The sequence below is a fragment of the Schistocerca piceifrons genome, chromosome 8 (genome assembly GCF_021461385.2).
Source record: "Schistocerca piceifrons isolate TAMUIC-IGC-003096 chromosome 8, iqSchPice1.1, whole genome shotgun sequence".
NCBI lineage: Eukaryota > Metazoa > Arthropoda > Insecta > Orthoptera > Acrididae > Schistocerca > Schistocerca piceifrons.
The window spans coordinates 435602576-435621222 of NC_060145.1; the positions used below are offsets into that span (position 1 = coordinate 435602576).

At 43.0% G+C, this 18647-nt stretch overlaps 1 protein-coding gene across 1 annotated transcript in view; it reads right to left on the reverse strand.

Moving 5' to 3' along the window:
- Positions 1-18647, reverse strand: part of LOC124711975 (fatty acyl-CoA reductase wat-like) — a 174180-nt gene that overhangs the window by 110928 nt on the left and 44605 nt on the right. Inside the window, exon 3 of the mRNA XM_047242258.1 lies at positions 6434-6682. Coding sequence (XP_047098214.1) covers positions 6434-6682 — 249 coding nt within the window. The remainder of the gene's footprint in view (positions 1-6433; positions 6683-18647) is intronic.

Below are 18647 nucleotides of genomic sequence, written 5' to 3' on the forward strand. Positions count from 1 at the left end.
GGATTACATTTGTCCGAAAGTCAGATGGTATGTCACCAGACTCATACATTCTGCACACCAACGTGAGCAGTCGTTTTTCTGCCACTTTCCCCAATGATATTAGAAATTCTAATGGAATGTTATCCATCCCTTCTGCCTTATTTGACCTTAAGCCCTTCAAAGCCCTCCTAAACTGTAATTCTAATACTGGATCCACTATCTCTTCTACGTAAATCTACTCCTGTTTCTTCTTCTATCACCTCAGACAAATCTTCCCCTCATAGAGGCCTTCAATGTGCTCTTTCCATGTATCCACATTCACCTCTGCATTTAACAGTGGAATTCCCATTGCACTCATAATGTTACCACCCTTGATTTTAATGTCAGTGAAGGTTGTTTTGACTTTCCTATATCCTGAATCAAACCCCACAATAATTTCTTTTTCCCTTTCTTCACATTTTTCATGCAGCCATTTTGCCATAGTTGTCCTGCGTTACCTATTTATTTCATTCTTCAGCGCCATGAATTTATGTATTGCTCAATTTCCCTGAACATTTCTGTACTTTATTCTTTCAACTGAAGAATATCTTCTGTTATCCAAGGTTTCTTCGCAGTTATCTTCTTTGTACCTATGTCTTTCGCTCCAACTAATGTGATTGCCCTTTCTAGAGATGTCCATTCCTCTTCAGTTAACCACCTACTGAACTATTCCTCATTCCTGTATCTATAGCTTTAGAGAACTTCGAGCGTATCTCAATATCTATGAGTACTTACGTATTTCACATTTTTACATATCGATTCTTCCTGCTGTTGAACTTCAGTCTTCCCTTCATCACTACTACATTGTCATCTGAGTCTATATCAGCTCCTGGGTACGCCTCACAAACTGGTATCTGATTTGGGAATCTCCGTCTGACCATGATGTAATCTAACTGAAATCTTCCCGTACCACCCGGTCTTTTCCAACTGTACCGCCTCCTCCTGTGATTCTTCAACAGAGTATTCTCCAAAAATTATTATAGTACTCAATTAGTCTTTCCCTCTCTCATTCCTTGTCCCAAGCCCGTATTCTCCTGTAACCTTTTCGTCTACTCCTTCCCCTATAACTGCATTCCAGTGCCCCATGACTATTAGATTCTCATGTCCGTATATGTACCGTATTACCCTTTCAGTATTTTCATATACTTTCTCTGTCTCTTCATCTTCAGCCTGCAACATCGGCATGTATACCTGAACGATTGTTGTCGGTGTTGGTTTGCTGTTGATTTTGTAAGATCAACCCTATAATTGAACTGTTCACTGTAACACATTCTTTGCCCTACCTTTCTATTCATAAAGAATGCTAATCCCTTTATAAGATTTCCTGCTGCTGTTGATATTGTCCTATACTCGCCGGAACAGAAATCCTTGCCTTGTTTCTATTTTACTTTACGGACCCCCACTATATCTGGATTGAGCCTTTGCGTTTTCTTTTCAGATTTTCTAGCTTTCCTACCACGTTCAAGCTTCGTACATTCCACTCCCCGACACGTAGATCGTTATCCCTTCGTTGGTTATTCAGTCTTTTGCTCATGGTCACCTCCCCCTTTGTAATCCCCTCCCGGATAACTGAATGGGGGACTATTCCGGAATGAATTGTCAGTGGGAGGATCATCATGACACTTCTTCATTTACAGGCCACATGTCCTGTGGATACACGTTATGTGTCCTTAATGCAATGTTTCCATTGCCTTCTGCATCCTCCTGCCGTTGATCGTTGCTGATTCTTCCGCCTTTAGGGCTGGTTCCCACCCCAAGGACAAGAGACTGCCTTGAATCGCTATCCCCTCCTCCACCCTCTTTGACAAGGCCGTTGGCAGAATGAGGCTGACTTTTATGCTGTAACTCTTAGGCCGCCAATGCTGATTATTAATCAAATTTTAAGTGGTGGCGGGTTTCGAACCCAGAACTGAGGACGTTCTGATTACTAATCAAAGATGCAAACCCTAGACCACGAGTGCATTCCGTAAATAACATGTACAATTTAAAGTAACAGCAAAATCCGATATAACATATTTCCTAACCTAAATGTAACCTGTCAGTATGTATTTCAGAAAAAATAGAACCCAAAGCCCACTAATGATAGCGCAACTGTGGTGAAACATGGCTGGCTATTAAAGTAAAATAACAATTTTGTATTAGCGTACTTGGTAAAAGGCGGACTCATCCTTAATTCATTGTAATTTTATTCAAGTACAGCAAATAAGCTCAAGAATTTCACTATGATAATAACACAATTACGTCACATTTTGTTAACATCTTTTCATGAATTTGCTTTCGCCTAGACCGTATGTCGTCCTTCTACAAGTTGCGATCTGTGGAAGAATTTGCTTCAATGATGACAATAATTATTTTGACGCTGTTTTGAATCTATTTGATGCACCGTTATAAGAAATACAATGAATCTTCAGTGCCTAAACTGCCAGAACGCATGGACGGATGTCAGTATAAGCTGGTGCACATACTCACCATCGGCGGGTACGTATATGATTAGAGTTGCGACTCTGTGTGGGAGATAGAATGGGCCCTTCATTCAACAATGGTTCAAATGGCTCTGAGCACTATGGGACTTAACTTCTGAGGTCATCAGTCCCCTAGAACTTAGAACTACTTAAACCTAACTAACCTAAGGACATCACACACATCCATGTCCGAGGCAGGATTCGAATCTGCGACCGTAGCAGTCGCGCGGTTTCAGACTGGAGCGCCTAGAACCGCTTGGCCACCTTGGCCGGCTTGCCCTTTATTAGTGTTGTTTATGTTTAGCATTGTTACCATCGCCGGCCGCGGTGGTCTAGCGGTTCTAGACGCTCAGTCCGGAACCACGCGACTGCTACGGTCGCAGGTTCGTATCCTGCCTCGGGCATGGATGTGTGTGATGTCCTTACGTTAGTTAGGTTTCAGTAGTTCTAAGTTCTAGGGGACTGATGACCACAGATGTTAAGTCCCATAGTGCTCAGAGCTATTTGAACCATTTTTGAACCATTGTTACCATCCTGGTAGTGTATATAAGGGGTGCAACGGTGTCAGACTTTGAATCATTTCATTGTCAGTCTACATTTGACCAGATGGTCGAATTCAGCAATATCGCTAATTTTGTGGTAGAGTCCCAATGTTGGACTGCAGGGGAACTTTAGGAAAGGCAATCTCGTCGTCAAGTCTCCAATCGATCATGTCTGGTCACCACTAGAGAGGAATACTGTGTTGTGCACCAGGCACATCGTTAACCCTTACCACATGCGCCAGCCATCCGAGAATGTCTAATGGATTCCCTGCAACGGTCTGCATTATCCCACACCTCTGGTCGGAGATTAGCAGCAACCGGTTTAAGGTATTACCATCCCGTTTGTAGGACGCCGTTAACACCTAAAAACAAACGGCTGCGTCTAGAGTGTTTCCGTGACCGGGAATCACGGACTGGTGATGAATGCCGTCGCATTGTGTTCGGCGATGAATGACGGTTCTGCAGAACACGGGACGACCACCGTCGGCGAGTATGGCGGCGGCCTCGTCAGATGTCGCGTTCTTCCAACGTTTTGGTGAAGAACAGAGGTGTTACTCGTGGCCTCATGCTGTACGGAGTCGTCGGGTGTTACTTCTGATCACGGCTGGTAGTGATTGAGGGAATTCAGAACGGAACGTCGCATTCGTCAAATGTTTTGGACGGGCACAGTGGTGACACGCATCACGTTATGGCTTGGAGAGCCATCGGTTATCAACTCAGGTCGTGACTAATCGTGACTGAGGGAATTAGGACGTCACAATGCAGTGTCATGGTTACCCTGCAGGCTCTTGTGTTAGCGCTCGAGCGACTGTATCGTGGTGTCATTTTTCTACAAGACACATAGCACATGTCTGTTGGAACTTTCTGCATGTTGTTGCCAGCAAGATCCTCATATCTGTTGCCGATATAACACGCATGCGGCCATCTCGGACGATAACTGACTCGCAGTCGTAGCATCCAGGATGTAAAGGGCGACTAACAACACGTGTGGGCTAGCTTGCCTCTGGTGAGGACACGAAGGCTTTATGATTTCCCTACCGAATCATTGCCTGTCTCCAGACCAGAGGCGCTGTAGCGTTATACTGAAAGGTAGCTCGTTCTACCAAGTTCTTTGTCTCTTTGACTCCAATATTATAATCACTGATATAGTATCACATATCCTCTCAATCCGTGAAGCTTCTTTTAGTCTCCTACCCCGTTCGATGTGCTTCAGGTTTTGTTAGGCAGCATACATAAGTCGATTGGTCTTTCCTAATTCATCAACTACGAAATTCCTTAATTCCGTGTACGTCTGGCCTCATTGGAATGATGAGCAGTGTGCATCAAACAGGCAAATTTGTTTATATGTAACAATTTGAAATTCTGAAAGCGACGTGGCGCAGTGGTTAGCACACTGGACTCGCATTCGGGAGAACGACCGTTTAAACCCGCATCCAGCCATCGAGATTTTGCATGATTTCCCTAAATCGCTTCACGCATATGCTGGGATTGTTCCTTTTGAAAGGGCACTGCCGGTTTTCTTCCCCATCTGAGCCTGTGCTTCGTTTCTAATGACCTCGATGTCGACGGCACGTTAAACCATTCTTCCTTTCTACATCTACATATACATACATACTCCGCAATCGACCATACGTTGCGTGGCGGAGGGTACCTCGTACCACAACTAGCATCTTCTCTCCCTGTTCCACTCCCAAACAGAACGAGGGAAAAATGACTTCCTATATGCCTCTGTCCGAGCCCTAATCTCTCTTATCTTATCTTTGTGGTCTTTCCGCGAAATATAAGTTAGGGGCTGTAAAATTGTACTGCAGTCAGCCTCAAATGCTGGTTCTCTAAATTAAATGAACGCCTCCTTTCCTCCAGAGACTCCCACCCGTGTTCCTGAAGCATTTCCGTAACACTCGCGTGATGATCAAACCTACCAGTAACAAATCTAGCAGCCCGCCTCTGAATTGCTTCTATGTCCTCCCTCAATCCGACCTGATAGGGATCCCAAACGCTCCAGCAGTACTCAAGAATAGGTCGGATTTGTGTTTTATAAGCGGTCTCCTTTACAGATGATACACATCTTCCCAAAATTCTACCAATGAACCGAAGACAACTATCCGCCTTCCCCACAACTGCCATTACATGCTTATCCCACTTCATATCGCTCTGCAATGTTACGCCCAAATATTTAATCGACGTGACTGTGTCAAGCGCTACATTAATAATGGAGTATTAAAACATTATGTGATTCTTTTTCCTATTCATCTGCATTAATTTACATTTATCTATATTTAGAGTTCTTTACACCAATCACAAATCCTGTCCAAGTCATCTTGTATCCTCCTACAGTCACTCAACGACGACACATTCCCGTACCACAGCATCATCAGCAAACAGCCGCACATTGCTATCCACCCTATCCAAAAGATCATTTATGTAGATAGAAAACAACAGCGGACCTACCACACTTCCCTGGGGCACCCCAGATGATACCCTCATCTCCGATGAACACTCACAATCGAGGACAACGTATTGGGTTCTATTACTTAAGAAGTCTTCGAGCCACTCACATATTTGGGAACCAATCCCATATGCTCGTACCTCAGTTAGGAGTCTGCAGTGGGGCATTGAGTCAAACGCTTTCCGGAAGTGAAGGAACATGGCATCCGTTTGATACCCTTCATCCATGGTTTGCAAGATATCATGTGAAAAAAGGGTGAGTTGCGTTTCGCAGGAGCGATGTTTTCGAAAGCCGTGCTGATGCGTGAACAGCAACTTCTCTGTCTCAAGGAAATTCATTATATTCTAACTGAGAATATGTTCGAGAATCCTGCAACAAACCGATGTTAAGGATATTGGTCTGTAATTTTGAGGATCCGATCCGTCCTTGTACCCTTCTTATATACAGGCGTCACCTGCGTTTTTTTTCCAGTCGCTCGGGACTTTACGTTGGACAAGAGATTCGCGATAAATGCAAGCTAAGTAAGGAGCCAATGCAGTAGAGTACTCTCTGTAAAACCGAATTGGAATCCCATCAGGACCTGGCGATTTATTTATTTTCAACCCATAGAGCTGCTTCACAACCCCAGGGATGTCTATCACTATGTCCTTCATACGGTAATCTGTACGAGATTCAAACGGCGGTATGTTAGTACGATCCTCCTGCGTGAAAGATTCCTCATATGCTAAATTTAAAATTTCAGCTTTCGTTTTGCTGTCTTCCGTTGCCAGGCCCGACTGATCAGTGAGTGACTTTCTTCTTCCTTCCAATAAAACGTTCACCAATCGATTATCTGGTAATAGCTTGTCCAACATGCATCTTTTGTTTTTTAGTTGACGTTTGAATGAACTGTATCTGATAAGGAAGATTGATACGCTGGATCTACTACGGTGTGAATATAAATAATTTCAACCGCCATTCACCTTGAGGTTGGGCATACGCTTGGCGAGTGCGATGACCTCGCAGGTGGAGCCAACGTTGGTGACAGTGGCAGTCCGAAGGTCTGCGTCGAAGCGCACGGTGGCGGCCACGTGGAACACGACGGACACCCTGCCCGTGAGCTCGGCGGCGTCAGCCGGGCTGATCCCCAGTCCTGGCTGCGTGCAGTCGCCCGCCACGGCCACCACCTTGCGGAGGTAGTCCGGGCACGCCGCGCGGGCCTTGCTGAAGACCTGAGGACAACACAGGTAAGGCATCTCACGTAGGACCTCCCACATACTCCGTGTATGGTGTTATCACAAATACTGGCATGTGAAGTAATCGGGTCTACTGCCGGATGTTTGTGTCGCTCTGGCACAATATTCCGGCCACTATACTGGACAAGATCCTCCAATACGGCAGTCTCAGGTAGCATCTGAAGAAGGCAACAAGTTACGTGGCCGAAATATTGTGCCAGAGCGACACAAACATCCGGCAATAGACACGATTATTCCACATGTCAAGATCTCGCCGGGAAAGCGTGAAGAGTTACATCACAAATACTGTTTGCAGGTTCCTAAAACCTCCTCTGAGAAGTTTAGAAACTGCAGGACAATGTGGTGGTCATTATTCCTCCATCATTACAGCTGTTCGACAAAATAATGCAAACACGAATCGTTGCTTGGAGTTTCTGTTCTGTAACAAAAAATTCAAAAACATATGATTCAGTATTACAATCAAAATTGCACAGAATTCTTTTGGAACTCGGAATACCAAAGAAGTATGTTAGACTTATAGAAGCGAGTTTGGAAAATACGAAAGGTAGGGTACGCGTGGGGAAACTGGAGAGAGAAGAATTTGTAATAAAGAACGGACTTAAACAGGGAGATGCCCTGTCTCCGCTACTTTTTAATTTAGTCCTAGAATATATTGTACGAATAGCAGCAGATAATTCAGAGGCTGTGGAGTTAAATCGAAATATTAAGATATTAGGGCATCGAGATGATCTAAACATCATTAGTGATAGTAAAGTATCTGTAACAGAAAATGCGAATGCGTTAATCAAGGTTAGTGAAGATGTAGGTCTAAGGATAAGTGAAGACAAAACTAAATTCCTGGTTACTACTAGAATGCCAACAGCAGTAGATCAGGAAATATTAAGAGTTGGAGACATGCAGTCTGAAAAAGTGAACACATTTAAGTATCTAGGCGTGGGCATCACTTCGAGAAATGAGATTGAATCTGATCTGAAGAAGAGATTACGGGCGGGAAATGCGTGCTACTTCTCACTGAATAGATTACTTTCATCACGGATACTGTCTAGTAATTTCAAGATTAGACTATATAAAACTATTATTCTACCAGTTATGCTGTATGGGTGTGAGACTTGGTCTCTCACTGTGAAAAATGAAAAGCCGTTTCGAGTATTTGAAAACAAAATTTTAAGGAAAATTTTCGAAGCAAAAAGGGATGACATTAGCGGAGAGTGGCGAAAACTGCATAACGAAGAGGTTCACGAACTCTATTCAAGCCCTGACATAATCAGTATTATTAACTCACGTAGGCTCCGATGGCCGGGTCACGTACCTCGAATGGATGAGGGCAGGGCAGTGCGCAGAGTACTGGTAGGGCACTTAGAGGGAAAACGTCCTGAGGGGAGACCGAGGCGTAGATGGGAGGACAATGTGAAGGCTGATTTGAGGAGTCTAGGTGTTGAAGGTGAATGGAAGGAAATAGCCCAAGACAGGGTCAGATGGCGAAAATAAGTTGCTGCGGTATTGGACTCTTGAGTCCGGTATGACCAGTGTGTAAGTAAGTAACAAAAAATTCAATGTTCTGATAGCAATCGAAATCCAGAACAATAGTCCATGGAACTTTATACAATTCATTTTGAGGGAAATTCTCCGTTACCACAGCGGAGAATGCAAAGAAGGCTTGAGCCTTTGAATTAATGTAGTGACTTAGAAGCATTTCATAAACGTTGGCTCTTACCGTTCCTTTAAGAGTGACCTTATGTCCTATAAAACAATTGACACGACTCCGAAAACCATTAAACAAACTGCACCATACTTCATACCCGCGGCTGGAAGAAGACGACGCATGGAACTGATTTCCCTTTCTAACGTTTGTTTCAAAGGGAGTTAGGCAGTATCTTTGTGGAAACGGCCTTCTTATTAGAAGTAATGGGTATAATCCAGGAGCGTTCTTAGAACTACGGTGACAAAATTTTCCAGCCATTGTGAGTAGACTTGCCTCGTTATAAACGTACATTTGCCGTGTACTTCTGAACAATGTGGTGGGCAACAGGAAATGTAACCGCATAAACGACCACCGTATTCCGGCTTACAGAATCCATGCCCTTAGCATAAACGACACATTGTCGACATTCATTTTGTTAGGTACTTATCAAAGCACACCACTCAAATCCCTCACATTCGAAGGAACGGCTTTGGACCTCAGCTACGGCCACCAAATCTTACAAGTCCATGGCAAAGAGCTCCAGAGTGTTTTCTTTGGATGACAAGCACCTCCACTGGATTAACAACGAATCTGTCACGCTAAGGTGGTATGTTCACTCTTATGAAACGTCCTCTCAAAATGGAGTGCAGACATGCAAGACTGCGCTGTCGCTTCCATGCAAGCAGATACAGAGCTGTATGCTTGAGAGTCATAGAGGGTGTAACTGGGTTTTCTCTTTTGATGCTAGTCAATTGTCAGGATGAGCATTACTGCAAAGGGCATTTGATTCTAAAGCATTATGACAGGGTGAAAAACACTAAATAAATTACTTTTTCTCTCTTAACATGTGGGCAGGGTGGGTTCTTCCTTGGCTCGGGTATGAGGTAGAATGAAACAGTATTTTTACATAAGATAACTTTTATTGAAAGATTTGTACAATTGTTTCCTTACTGGTTTGACTGGAGATGCGCATCGTGCAGTGGCCCGTTTAATTATTGAGAACGAAGTCGTGAATCGGATGGTGATACCTTGGATGTGGAGTCCCAGTGTTTCTTCTCTTTATGAGGCCGTGTGTATTGTGCGTCGGCCAGCGGAGCTGCGCGGCGGGTCAAGGCCAGTATCCCGGACTCGAACAACGGACTCCAGCTTGACAGTCTTCGGCTGTCAGATCTTCATCACCAGCTCACAGGTGACTGCTGATGTGAGGCCGTCTCCTTCCTGTCCTCACGAGCCACCCGGGTACGAAAAAATCAAATACCTTCTAACTTATGTCTTCTTGCGGTGAGGCTGCTGCTTGCTATTCCATTACAGCGGCGGACTTCGTGCTTCTGTGAACGATGTAGTCTCTTCCTGCATAATGGTCTTCAGCACCGATTGAACTGTACTGGAACGGAACTAAAAACTACTGTCGGGCCCACTGCGTCTCACGTATTTATTTACTTCAGTTCACTGGAGGTGAACGACTTCACGGTCATTGCCTCTTCTGTCACGTTGAAAAGCTTCTCGAAGAATCTTCTTAACGTCGGTCATTGGCTTTTGGAATGTAGGTGAGGGCCTTTGATCACATGTGACAGTTGAGAAACACGTGAGCCGGTCGGGCGACGCCCTGACGGCTGAATCTACAGCTCCGCTTATGGGGGGAGGGCAATGTCTTCTCCTGAAGGTGCTGACTTGCAAGCGCCGGCCGTTGCTCCTGCTGCTTTGCCCGCTGTTTGCCTGTGTGTAATTCTTCTAAACTAAACTTTTTCATTTATTTTCTAATTTCTACTTCACTTCACATTGATTTCACTAATTTATTTACCTATCTTAAGTACCACTCAACGAGGGTGATAACGTCCTCTACGGAAGGCAAAGTTCCGAGTTCGAGCCAGTCAGGAGCACTTTTTAAATCTGTCACGAAATCCATCTTCCGTTTGGTTCTCTTATAATGTGATCCAGTAGTGTGCTGCAGTTATACTGCAGTTCATAGCAGTGAGTAGGAAACGGAAATGATGGTGTTGTACTGTTGTGCAGGAGGCGCGCATCAGTTGCCCGACCACCTGGTGCCAGCCTTTCTGCTTGACGCCACTTCGGCGACCTGCATGTCTTTGTGAGGAAGGAGAGGCGGAACAACGAGGAGAATAAAAACACCCGGCCTTGAGAGAATAAAATCTTAGATCCGGCTTGCAATGGAACCTAGCATCCTGACATCTAGAAGCAGCGGCGTTAACTACTACGACACAAGCTAAGGAAACTAGAAAAATTAGTGTCCTGTTCCACAGTATCCAGCAACAATACAACATATTCTTCTTACGATCTGTTTGAGTAGCTTTCTCTTATCTTAGGACGGATAATTATGTTGAGTATACGTGTGGAAAGTGCTTGTATGACCTTTCCCACCACAGAGGAGACTTTCTTTTCTTATCTCTACGAAACATAGACGTGCACTCTGCCGTGGCAGGGCACATTCCGTTTAATATCCAAGAAAGACCGTTGCTGGTAGGTTACATGACATCGGAACAGTGGTAGTTAATTAAAGACAAATATTGGAGCAAGGATCTTTCTCTGTGTGATGTGAAACCGTGTACTACCAAATTTAACATCAGCAGCTGTATGTCGTTATTATTAATAGCTGGACATTCATTTGAATGTCTGTTATCCATGGAACACACTAAGAGTATAGATCTCTGCTGCCCAGGTGTCATTTTCCCAAGTGATAATACATTTACCCACGTAAGCGTTGATGCGATCCACTGAATTGTAAGTTTTGAAAGGACGTATGTTCTATCCTACTATTTGTTCTGAAGGTCGCTGGACATACCACGTAAGAGAAAACATATTGGTTTCAAGATCAGACCTCAGACGTAATCGAGGAGGAATTATGCCATACAGCTATCAAGAGGACATACCACGTCTCGGAAAATAGATACAGAGTACACATACTCTTCCAAATATATTCTCAATATGATCATCTCCTTTCCAAAAAGATTCATAGTTAACTCATTTGGGTTCTTGGCAAGGACAGCACGCAAAGGAGTATTCAGAAGGTGGACGAATAAGGTTGTCAGTCGACAAATGGTAAAGCAAGGATGTAATGTTACCAGTTTGAAAATTGAGCGGCAACTACAGGACTTAAGCGAGGAATAGCGTAGGTTGAAGTTTGTCTTATTAAGGAGCAGTAGTCAGAAAGAGGACAGAGATACTTGCGCATTTGACAACAGAATAGTAACAAGAGTCTTGGAGAATTGTTGAACAACTGCTGGCTTTGTAAGGAATAGGACTAAGAATTCTTACAAAGATGAAGTGAAATATGTCAATACCTTTTATTACTGTCAAAGAATACGACATCCCAATGTTGCAGTTCATTGATCATGATTATGCACACAACAGACATGAACGATTTTGGAAAGTACAATCCATCATCAAATATGTCTGGGAGACCAGTATGGTTTGGCACGAGGAAGATGTCCTCTTAACAATAAGGAATATGGGTTTACAATCAGACTTTCATCGCCAGTATTTACATCAGTAGTGTGTCTATTTCGATCCTGATCCACTTTTCACCTAAATGCAGTATTGATATTTGTGGTATCACTGACTTAAAATGGAAAAGCTACTACGGATTGCCTACTTGCATGACCAAATACTTCGCAGTCCAAGATGGCGGTAATATCCACCGCCTTACTAATCATTTCAACTTATCACGTGACAAACCATACCCCTCCTCTATCCTACCCGACCCCTTCCCTATTTACGTTCTCCCACCCTCACTCCAGTCAACTTCAGCGGAGTATTGAATCGGTTACTTGAACAATGTAAAATCGGTGTTAAGTTCACAAATAACTTACTTTCGAAAAAATTAGTAAGATTCACTAGAATAGGCCTCAAGTTCGAAGAGATTCACCTAAAATAGCCTTATGCTCAGGCACACACACACACACACACACACACACACACACACACACACACAAGCTCACATACACACATATACGCAAATACTTCCTACCCCTGGATGTCGTCATATTAAAATAAGGTAGTCAGTCACCTGAATTGGGTAAAAATGGAGCCATTTAACGCAAGCTTAACTTGAATTAGCATGATGTTCAAAGACAAATTGACGTTATTTTCAATGATACTTGCCTCTGATTGGACACACACACACACACACACACACACACACACACACACACACTGCACAACATTTCACCACAGTATATACTGCATTGTCTTGTCGCTAAATTTCCACGTTGCGCGGAGTGGCCGCGCGGTGGAAGGCCGCACGCCACGGATTGCGCCCCCCCCCCCCACCCACCCTCCGGAGGTTCGTGTCCTCCCTCGGGGATGGGTGTGTCTGTTGTTCTTAGCATAAGTTAGTTTAAGTGGTGTATAAGTCTAGGGACCGAAGACCTTAGCAGTGTGGTACCTTAGGGATTCACACACTTTTTTTTAATTTCCACATACGGCAGTAAATAGCTTAACTCTCTCCCTCCTTCTCTCTCTCTGTCTCTCTCTCCCTCTCTCTCTCTCTCTCTCGTTCCTGTAGCTCTATCTCTCTGTTTCAATCTCTGATTCATAATTAAAACATCCAAAATTATTTCCACCTCTGCCTCATAATGATCATAATGCTTTATTTAATAAGACAACAGCGTTGTGGTGTCTGAGGCCATACTGGAAGGCAACGCCCCCGCAGTTTTTATGTGAAATCATTGAAGCTTTTCAAATAAAAGAAATATTATAAGCTTTTTACATCTTTATTCTTCACGTCTACATACTTGCAGACCTCTGACGCTAAAGCGCTCTTAATTATAGTGTAACATTGTGGTGTGTAACGTAACTGCGTCGGTAGAGACAAACAGTAAGCTATAATCGAGTTTCAAATTAGGAGAGTTCTCCCATACAGGGAGCACCCTCTTCTTAGGCGTGACAGCGGCAGACCACACAGCAGCACTGCGGTATCTGCAGCAGTCCGGCGCTTTGGGTTCCCCCTCATCCATCATCCTCCATACAGTCCCGACTTGGTCCCATACGATTTTCATCTGTTTCCAAAACTTAAAGAACGCCTTCGGGATGCTCACTTTGATAGTGAACCAGAGGTGAGGTTGTGGTTCCGTCAGCAAAGACAAATATTCTACACTGACGGTATCGACAAAGTACTCCATCATCGCGGAAATGTGTTCGTCACCAGGATGACTTCGTTGAGAAATAAACAGTGTATATAGACATCAAGAAAAAAAATGTAGAAAGTTAATAATGTTTGTTTCATTAAAAAAACATTAAGAGTTTTCACTAGAAAAATTCAGAGGCATTACTTTTCACCACGCCCTCATACTAGAGAGGTAATTAAAAAAAACACAATTATATAGGCATAAAATCACTAAGAACTTTGAGAACATACGAATTTAATCATCGTCAACACTTTTTATGACATCATCTATTCCAAACAGTAGCTAACTACTGTCTGAGTAAATAGTTGAGACAATTGCATTGGATAGTTAAGCTTTGATGGCAGTATTGCATTAATAAATTGGAAAAGGCACCGATTTGCGCTTTACAGAAAAACTCACACAATATGAAAATTATATCACTAATGTAACAATGATGGTGGCATTTCCTTCTTTCACTGTACAACAGTCCGCCCCCGGTAGCTGAGTGGTCAGCGCGACAGACTGTCAATCCTAAGGGCCAGGTGTTCGATTCCCGGCTGGGTCGGGGATTTTCTCCGCTCAGGGACTGGGCGTTGTGTTGTCCTAATCATCATCATTTCATCCGCATCGACGCGCAAGTCGCCGCAGTGGCGTCAAATCGAAAGACTTGCGCCAGGCGAGCGGTCTACCCGACGGGAGGCCCTAGCCACACGACATACATATATATATATACTGTACGTATATATACATATGTATACATATATACATATATATATACTGTACAACAACAAGTTCCATTAGAGTCATCGGCGTCACACGGGAAATCATCCAAGTGACTGTCACGCCAATACCATTCCATCAATTTCACATTTAATTCTTCAGTCACTGGTTCATATCTGTCAACACAACTTTACAAATTAAGTGCAGAAAGTGCAGAAAGTCAGGGGCAGCTCTTGTTCTCAGTATTATCCACTTTGTATTATGGTTGTTGTTGTTATGGTCTTCATGTCAGAGACGGGTTTCATACAGCTCTCCATGCTACTTTATCCTGTGCAAGCTTCTTCATCTCCCAGTACCTACTGCATCCTACATCCTTCTGAATCTGCTTAGTGTATTCATCTCGTGCTCTCCCTCTACGATTTTTAACCTCCACACTGCCCTCCAATACTAAATTGGTGATCCCTTGATGCCTCAGAACATGTCCTACCAACCGATCCCTTCTTCTAGTCAAGTTGTGCCACACACTTCTCTTTTCCCCAATCCTATTCAACACCTCCTCATTAGTTATGTGATCTACCCATCTAATCTTCAGTATTCTTCTGTAGCATCACATTTCGAAAGCTTCTATTCTCTTCTTGTCTAAACTATTTATCGTCCATGTTTCACCTCCATACATGGCTACACTCCATACAAATACTTTCAAAAACGACTTCCTGACACTTAAATCTATACTCGATGTTAACAAATTTCTCTTCGTCAGAAACGATTACCTTTCCATTGCCAGTCTACATTTTATATCCTATCTAATTCGACCATAATCAGTTATTTTGCTCCCAAAATAGCAAAACTGCCTTACTACTTTAAGTGTCTCATTTCATAATCTAATTTCCTTAGGATCACCCGTATTAATTTGAATACATTACATTTTCATCGTTTTCCTTTTGTTGATGTTCATCTTATATCCTCCTTTCAAGACACTGTCCACACTACTTAACTGCTCTTCCAAGTCCTTCGCTATCTCTGATTGAATTATAATATCATCGGCAAACGTCAAAGTTTTTATTTCTCCTCCATGGATTTTAGTACCTACTCCGAACTTTTCTGTTGCTTCCTTTACTACTTGCTCAATAAACAGATAGAATAACATAACATCAGGTATAGGCTGCAAACCCTGTCTCACTCCCTCATAACCACTGCTTCCCTTTCATGTCCCTCGACTTAATAACTGCCTTTGGTTTCTGTACAAATTGTAAATAGCCTTTCGCTCCCTGTGTTTTACCCCTGCCACCTTCAGAATTTGAAAGAGTGTATTCCAGTAAACATTGTCAAAAGCTTTCTCTAAGTCTACAAATGCTAAATACGTAGGTTTGCCTTTTCTTAGTCTAGATTCTAAGATAAGTCGTAGGGTCAGTATTGCCTTACGTGTTCCAACATTTCTACGTAATCCAAACTGATCTTCCCCGAGGTCGGCTTCTACCAGTTTTTCCATTCGTCTGTAAAGAATTCGTGTTAGTATTTTGCAGCAGTGACTTATTAAACTGATAGTTCGGTAATTTTGACATCTGTCAACACCTGCGTTCTTTGGGATTGGAATTATTATATTCTTCTTGAAGTCTGAGGGTATTTCACCTGTCTCATACATCTTGCTATCCAGATGGTAGAGTTTTGTCAGGACTGGCTCTCCCAAGGCTGTCAGTAATTCTAATGGAATGTTGTCTACTGCCGGGGCCTTGTTTCGACTTAGGTCTTTCAGTGCTTTGTCAAACTCTTCGCGTAGTGGGATATCTCCCATTTCATCTTCATCTACATCGTCTTCCATATCCATAATATTGTCCTCAAGTACATCGCCCTTGTATAGGCCCTCTATATACTCCTTCCACCTTTCTGCTTTCCCCTCTTTGCTTAGAACTGGGTTTCCATCTGAGCTGTTGATATTCATACAAGTGGTTCCTTTTTCCCCAAAGGTCTGTTTAATTTTCCTGTAGGCGGTATCTATCTTACCCCTAATGATATATGCTTCTACATCCTTACATTCGTTCTCTAGCCATCCCTGCTTAGCCATTTTTCTCTTCCTGTCGATCTCATTTCTGAGGCGCTTGTATTCCTTTTAGCCTTCTTCATTTACTGCATTTTTATACTTTCTCCTTTCTACAAACATATTTTATCTTAAATACAAGTTTTCTGCAGTACTATTTATTTGCTTATAGTGATACAATGAGATCATTTCGGCGACTTTCTACTATAAAATGCACGTCTTCGCTGGTATGAAATGGTTCATATGGCTTCTTGGAGCGTAAATGTCGGTTGTCTTTTTGTTATGATACGATCGCGTTATTTATATGTTTACTTTCCTTTCTTTCATCTTCTAATGTTATTTTTTGCCATATTTTCTGACAGCTTCGGCTCCAGTGATGCTTTGTGTTTACAATATTGCACAACACACGGTCAAGTAAACTTAATCTCGCATGTGCTTGTTATATCTCTGGACTTCAAAACAACAGGAAATAGGTATGCATACTCAAGTAACTTGACTGCCCCCCACCCTCTCTGTATCTTTTTCTCGCTCTCCGTCTCTTTCTGCATCTCTCCACTGCGGCTGGCCACAGTCATGTGGTAAGAAAAATTCAGCTTACGCTGTTTAAGGTGCAAGAGTTAATATGAACTCAGCACTTCTCACACGCCACAACACTTGTAAGCACTCGCTATTCTCCATCGACATTAGACGCAAGTACAGCTGTGTTCTACCCTGCATGTCACTCACTGTTCTGCTTCCAGGAACTGCAGTCACCTGAGCTGTTAACCAAACAAACATTTTGCAATCGTCTACTTCAAAGCCACACGGGTTAGCAGCACGGTTCGAGTCGCCTTGACACGCTTCGCGCGGCTGGCTCCCTCCTGTCAGACGTTTAGTCCTCCCTCGGGCGTGGGTGTGTGTGTTGTCCTTAGCGTAGTTAGTTTAAGGTAGATTAAGTCGTTTGTAAGCTTAGGGACCGATGATTTCAGCAGTTTGGTCCCTTAGAACTTACCACAAATTTCCAATTTTCTACTTGAAATAATCGTATGTTCTGATATCCAACTGCGACTGAATCTTTCGCCACCCATCATAAACGTCAAGCAACGATCGAACTTTTGCCACATTCGTCTTGCCGACCGCGGTGGCCGAGCGGTTCTACGTGCTTCGGTCCGGAACCGCGCGACTGCTACGGTCACAGGTTCGAATCCTGCCTCGGGCACGCATGTGTGTTGTGTCCTTAGGTTAGTTGCGGGACTGATGACCTCAGATCTTCCCATAGTGCTCAGAGTCATTTGAACCATTTTTGATATCCAGTGACTACAATATATTCGAGGTAATACACATAACAGAGTTGAAGGAATATGTGAAACATCTAAATATCATTCGATTTTAGCACTAAGAGTACTGCGCAAGCATGTGAAATATACTAAAATGTTCAGCCACTGTGTTATCGAGAGAGGCGACTAAGGTGAAATCCGCTCATCAGTCGTACGGAATTCCAGAAGTGTCCAATCATCTCATCAACTACTCACGCCAAGATGAGGAAACAATAAAATCGTCTGCCATCGACATCATAATTGAAATGCAAACAAAAACACCATTTCCAAAAAAGACGATAGCATACTGCGTCTTTATTCAAGACTCTATCTCACGAGGGCGTAGTGAAAAATAATGGCTCCGAATTTTTTGTGTGAGAACTTTTAAAGCTTTTTAAATAAATGTCATTAACTTTCTGCGTCTTAAATCTTCATAACTACATGTTCATTTCTCAAGGAAATCTCCTTGGTAACGGCCACAATTCTCCCAACCAAAGACCAGTTTGTTGACACCGTCGCTGTAGAAATTTCGGCTCTGTTGATGCAGCCACAACCTCACCTCTGCACCGCTTCATCATGATCAAACAGAATTCCACGAAGGTGTTCTTTACGTTTTGGTAACAAATGAAAATAGGATGGGGTCAGGTCACGACTTTACGGAAGATGATCGATGGCAATGAATTCCAGGCGTCGGATAGCTGCAGATATCGCACCGCTCGTGTGTCATCTAGTATTGTCGTGCTGAAGGACGAAATAAACTTGCAGCACGCTTTTTCTCACGCACCGACATAATGATGTTACGCATCGCCATTTTACACCCTACAGTTCGGAACTTTCAGTGTGCAAAGGGCTGCAAATATGAATATACGAAGAACTAAGATGTAGTATAATTCTGTTTTATTTAAAAAAATCTTAACGGTTTTCACATAAAAAATTCGTAGGAATTACTTTTCACCACGCCCTCGTAGGTATGACACGTTGAACCAATTGGGTTAAAAAAGCTTACACGAATTTGCGTGATAACATGTTAATGATACGAGAGGAATCTCGCAACTTCTTTATAGGAAGTGATGTTGTGTTCACGTGC